Source organism: Onychostruthus taczanowskii, unplaced genomic scaffold (assembly GCF_017590055.1).
Source record: "Onychostruthus taczanowskii isolate IOZ18803 unplaced genomic scaffold, ASM1759005v1 scaffold62, whole genome shotgun sequence".
Classification (NCBI taxonomy): Eukaryota; Metazoa; Chordata; class Aves; order Passeriformes; family Passeridae; genus Onychostruthus; species Onychostruthus taczanowskii.
The window spans coordinates 1,865,016-1,871,227 of NW_024503901.1; the positions used below are offsets into that span (position 1 = coordinate 1,865,016).

A 6,212-nucleotide genomic window follows, 5' to 3' on the forward strand; every position below is an offset into this window, starting at 1 on the left:
CACTTGAAAATTCCCTAGTTTGGTTAATTACAGAATCTTCCCAGACTGATGTTTTGGCCAGGCTAACTGGAAATAAAGGCAAGTGATTCAGGGCAATATAAATATTTTTCTATTCTCTTTGTTAGCAATATGAAGTATTTAGCTTCCTTTATTGCTTTTTGTAGCGCTATGATCCAGAGTGTATATGGTGTAAACTCTTCAAGTAAAAAGAACTTTTTATCTCTGCACAAATATAACTTTGGCTCAACTAAGATTCCAGGTTCATTTCCAAATGTGCTTTGCCCTGTTAACCCTGCAGGCTGCTTTAGGTCCCATTAGTGCTATACTTTGAAAACAGCAGAACAAAAAAAAAAAAAAATCAAGTCTTTAAAAAAACCCCAAAAACTTACACATCAGCAGATGAAGATACAAGAAACCATCTTCTTACAAAGCAGAATTCCTGGGTGCAGAGATACTGGACATTAATACTTGTTTTGGCATCAGTGAAGGTTTGCAGTGTTAAATGAGAAGACTTTCCTGCACCAAGCAGCTGTTTAAGACTCACTGACACTCATCAACCAAATCAGATGCTTCTCATGACACAGTCAGTCATGTACGCACTGACTATTGTACTGCAGTAACAATACAGCCTCAATATTTTTAGATCCTACAGTCAGAACAGGTGTAACAAATGTATCATCTGCTCTCTGTGAAACATTCCATGTCATCTAGAATTTAAATTTACATACATGGATAGCTGAAGAACTTTTGTTATCTAAGTTAAACACTTTTCCCAGCAACTGGAATTGAAATCAAAAGCACAATTCGTGACCTACATTATTAAAAAATGCTTTATTTATTACTTTCAGCTTGAGACTTAAGTTACAGCCCTTGCTCTAAAATAAAGTCACCATGGGCTTCATTCCTATCTGGACCATAAAGCAAGACTAAAATTGCACATGTAGCTTTTTACCAAAGCAAATGATAAAACCCATGACATACTACCACTTTTAAATGATGCATTAACAAAACTGCACTCATTCTAACAAGGTTTGTTGGTACACACTACTAAATTCAAGAAATGTACAGCAGCTGGTGTGATTTTAAATGTACAGGATGCCAAAGAAAAACAATTGCACTATGTTCACAAACGGTTCATAAAAATACCCATAATATTACTGGTGAACTTTTTAAAAACTTTTCAAAGCTATTATATACACCATTCTTTTGAAAAGTATTACAGAAGTACTCTGAAATCTTCACATACACTTATTTCATTTTTTTTCTTAATAGTGGCAATCTCCAGAGCTCCTGGTAAGTTTTAACTTGGCATTCTTCTTATGCAGAGATCTTCTCCCATGTCAGCCTGTCATATTTTCAGCAGCCTAGAAACAGAAAAGAAATTTTCCCAAGTCACCAAAAGAGACATCATGTAGATTAAATTTAATCTTTTCTTGTAACTTTTTTTTAATTACCTAGAGAACTTAGGGGGTCTAAAAAAAAGCTACTTAGGAAATTTTTTCTAATGAACACTACTATTTTCTAAAAAATAATGCCGTCAACTGCCATTACCCTTTACTAAAAGAGCCACTGCTGTTTACTTGTGTTACATCCTGTATCTGAGCAGTTTTTATCTTGTACATTTTACCCTACTACTTTCAAGAAAGGCTCAATTGGAGTTTAAATATAAACTTTGGAGTTTACTTCATATAATTTATGGTAATCATTACCTCATCCATATAGATTAGATATTGACACAAAACTCAGAAGAACGACACTAATCATAACTGTATAAATCACACTACCAATTATTTGATTAAGAATATTAGTATTTTATCACTGAATAACTACAACAAAGCACAGTTGTTGAAGAATGACAGTGGTAGATTTTATACCAGTTATGGGACAAACAGGCAAAGGAGAGCAACAGGAATGGGAAACCAGTGAAAGCAATGGAAGAAGTAAAACATCCATCAATTATTTATATACACAGTTAAATGCATACGTAAGCACACATTTAAGCCTAGACACAAATAAAAAATATCCATGAGCATAGAAAAATGTTAAGTTAAAAATAAAGTATGCAGTCTTCCAGAATAGAAGCAAGATATAGGTTTCCCCTTTCACCTCTCAAAAATAGCCAAATATAAGGTGCAGTAGTAAAAATCCTGACTGTGATGTTTAGGTAGACAATAAAGAATGAAAATCCTTTAAAATGCAAGTGAGATTTTTTTATTTTTATTTTTTTTTTTACCATCTACTAATTAAACAGGGAAATACACATATATGAAAAGCCCTATATATACACACACCATGAAATCCTCTTTCTGCTCTTTGGAAAGGTTCAAAGCAACAAGGGTGTAAAAGCAATTTGTTAAGATGACGTTGACAAGCTGCATTTTACCTGTTTACAAGTACTGCTGCATACTCTTAGATCTGAGGTTGTAGAAATGAGGTGATATTTGTTAAAGCATAAATCTATTTGTGATACTATGCAGGTAAAGGGACAAATGGTGACTATAATAAAAATTTGTGAGTTTTGGTTGTGTTCTTTTTCTTCAGAAGAAAAGTCTATTTTATTCCTATGAAACATGTAATTTGTATCGTTTCATGTACAGTTGCATTCACTGCCTCCTCTATTGAACAGCTAATTTCCTTGATTCAAAAATGAGTCATATCAAAGTACAATCTACAAACTGAAGTATAGCAAGTTGCATGTGCATCTGACTCTTAAAAACAAATTTATAAGTTTTTTAAACTAGAGCATTACCTTTAGAGCTTCTGTAGCCTTACGCAGCTCTTTGATAACAGAGGATAAGGCTTCTGGGTTTATCCCTTGCTCACAAAGCCGCACACAAATAGACAACGTCTCCATATCCAAGCCAGTGTTTAATATTCTTGAAATCTCAAACAGAACTGATCATTACCTCATCCATATAGATTAGATATTGACACAAAACTCAGAAGAACGACACTAATCATAACTGTATAAATCACACTACCAATTATTTGATTAAGAATATTAGTATTTTATCACTGAATAACTACAACAAAGCACAGTTGTTGAAGAATGACAGTGGTAGATTTTATACCAGTTATGGGACAAACAGGCAAAGGAGAGCAACAGGAATGGGAAACCAGTGAAAGCAATGGAAGAAGTAAAACATCCATCAATTATTTATATACACAGTTAAATGCATACGTAAGCACACATTTAAGCCTAGACACAAATAAAAAATATCCATGAGCATAGAAAAATGTTAAGTTAAAAATAAAGTATGCAGTCTTCCAGAATAGAAGCAAGATATAGGTTTCCCCTTTCACCTCTCAAAAATAGCCAAATATAAGGTGCAGTAGTAAAAATCCTGACTGTGATGTTTAGGTAGACAATAAAGAATGAAAACCCTTTAAAATGCAAGTGAGATTTTTTTTTTTTACCATCTACTAGTTAAACAGGGAAATACACATATATGAAAAGCCCTATATATACACACATCATGCATCTACTAATTAAACAGGGAAATACACATATATGAAAAGCCCTATATATACACACACCATGAAATCCTCTTTCTGCTCTTTGGAAAGGTTCAAAGCAACAAGGGTGTAAAAGCAATATGTTAAGATGACGTTAACAAGCTGCATTTTACCTGTTTACAAGTACTGCTGCATACTCTTAGATCTGAGGTTGTCGAAATGAGGTGATATTTGTTAAAGCATAAATCTATTTGTGATACTATGCAGGTAAAGGGACAAATGGTGACTATAATAAAAATTTGTGAGTTTTGGTTGTGTTCTTTTTCTTCAGAAGAAAAGTCTATTTTATTCCTATGAAACATGTAATTTGTATCGTTTCATGTACAGTTGCATTCACTGCCTCCTCTATTGAACAGCTAATTTCCTTGATTCAAAAATGAGTCATATCAAAGTACAATCTACAAACTGAAGTATAGCAAGTTGCATGTGCATCCGACTCTTAAAAACAAATTTATAAGCTTTTTAAACTAGAGCATTACCTTTAGAGCTTCTGTAGCCTTACGCAGCTCTTTGATAACAGAGGATAAGGCTTCTGGGTTTATCCCTTGCTCACAAAGCCGCACACAAATAGACAACGTCTCCATATCCAAGCCAGTGTTTAATATTCTTGAAATCTCAAACAGAACTGCAACAGAAAAAAATGAAAGCACTTTAGTTCCTACGGACTATGAAATTTCAATGATTAAGATTGTTCTTCATTAACATTTAGATTCTACAGCACTTCTACAGTGTGAACATGGAAAATGTCCATTGCTATTTGCAACAATATTTATGCTCAACCTTCCAACATAAGCTGAAACTACAGCTTCTAACATAAACACTGTGCTTCCCTGGTTCAGGAAATTTAATACTAGATAATAGGTTTGGAAAAAGTAAAAAAAATAAGTGAAAAAGTCAACAATTAACATGCCTGCCAATTAGGTAAAAGGTAGGCTATAAGAATACTCTGTGCTTTTGGACTCCAGACACTGATGAAGTCCTTTCTAATCTTTAGGTGTTGAGGCAGTGTCCTTGGCAGAGAGATGTAGCAAATTCTCCAAAACAATTCTGAGCTCTTAACAACTTTGCAGACAACAACTGCTAAATGTCTGTATCTATCCTAAATAAAATACATACATAGCTACACAGGAAGCCTGGGCTCCTAAATCTGAAGATTAGTGCACTTTCCATGTCTGTTCTCAAAAGCCTTACTTTGTCATTAAATCTGCCCGTTGTCCCTCCTGTCTAAATCATTCCTGCAGAAGTGGAAAGAGTGAAGTTGTCAAGTACAGTTACCAGAACTTATATTCTTTGTCCTTCCCAAAGAAGTCACTCTCTATCTGCACAAAATGGTTTTACCCTCTTGAAGCATCAGAGGAGCCATAATGGTCCTGCTAGTCCTGCCTTGACTCCAGCAGCAGGTTGCATGGAGATCAGTGGCTGAAATGCTAACTTTTACACCAGCTCAACTCATGAAGATCTGTATCAAAAAACCCCTTTTGTAACAGCAGCTGTAACTTCAAGACACGGGAAGATGCTGAGAAAATAACAAATTCATAGCACATAGCACTATGCCTTGAACATTCTCTCTAGCCTCTACTCCCTCATCAGGGCATTTTCAGAGAAAGGCTCCACATTTAACAACCCTCAACAGATTGCCTGGCTGCTTTCCACTCTGCACATAAGCTTTTGGTGTATGCATTTTGTGGAATTCCAGTTTCACACTACACTGAGAAACAACTCCAAAACATGCCAGCTTTGACTCCTCACGGTCAGGCTGAAAGTGAGCAGCCCAACTTCCCTCACCTGCTCACATTTCTCACGGCTCATCAATCTCCAAAGTATTTCCCAGTACTCCTTCTCTCACATTCCCATCCCACAACAGTACCTGAATTTGGGGTTTGCTTTTTTTTTCCATATCAGAATCTATTTCAGTTCTGCAGCACTGACTACCGTCCTCAAAGCTTTCGCACTATAGTGTAGTTTGGGTTGTTTTTTTTGGAGTGCACTTTGGTTTCCTGACAAGACCCGAACGCGGGGCTCAGGTCCGCCCAGGCGCTGCCGCTGACCCCGGCCCAGGCCGCTCCCTCCTCTCGCTCTCTCCCACTCCCCGCGCACTTCCAGCCCCCGGCTGAAATCCAGGACGCAGCGAGCCAGGTCACGTTATGAACATCAACCCTGACACATAACGGGAAACTAGAGCAAATAAATATACACAGACACTAAAAACCCCCTCGTATTCCATGCTAAATACCTAATTAAAAAAAAATAAAACCATAAAAAGGAAAAGCCACGTCAGGTGCAAAGACACTCGCTCCGCGGAGACTGAGCTGTTTTGAGTAAAACAAAAACTGCCACACGCTGCAACTTTCGGTAGCCTCAACCCGCGCCCCGCTTCCCAGGAGAGGTGCTCCTGTGCACGGCCCACGGCGGGGCCGGGCGCTCCCGCTCCCTCTCCGCCCGCGCTGTCCCGGGGCTGTCGCGCACCGTCCATGGTCTCCCTCACGGCGTTCAGGCTGGCGGCGTTGCTCGCCATGGCGACCCCGCCGCGCCCGGAACCGGAACGCCCCGCGCACGCCCGGGCCCGCCAGCCCCACGTGACGGCCCGGCGCAGCGCGAGCGTGGCTGGGGCGGGCTTTCTTTGAATTCGTGCGGCGGCGGCGCTGGCGATTGGCCTGTTCGAGAGAGGGGCAGCCTTGCCATTGGTCCGACGGCGC

General features: G+C 38.5%; 2 protein-coding genes across 2 annotated transcripts; both read right to left on the reverse strand.

Moving 5' to 3' along the window:
- Positions 1-812: 812 nt before the first annotated feature.
- Positions 813-3,948, reverse strand: LOC121344184 (mitotic-spindle organizing protein 1-like). Its single transcript, XM_041419929.1, has 3 exons — positions 3,912-3,948; positions 2,750-2,895; positions 813-1,364 (listed from the first exon to the last, which is right to left on the reverse strand). Exons 1-3 carry the CDS (start codon positions 3,946-3,948, stop codon positions 1,341-1,343), a joined length of 207 nt encoding a protein of 68 aa, XP_041275863.1. The 3' UTR covers positions 813-1,340.
- Positions 3,949-3,983: 35 nt separating this feature from the next.
- LOC121344185 (mitotic-spindle organizing protein 1) lies at positions 3,984-6,143 on the reverse strand. Its single transcript, XM_041419931.1, has 2 exons — positions 5,983-6,143; positions 3,984-4,141 (listed from the first exon to the last, which is right to left on the reverse strand). Exons 1-2 carry the CDS (start codon positions 6,029-6,031, stop codon positions 3,984-3,986), a joined length of 207 nt encoding a protein of 68 aa, XP_041275865.1. The 5' UTR covers positions 6,032-6,143.
- Positions 6,144-6,212: the final 69 nt, after the last annotated feature.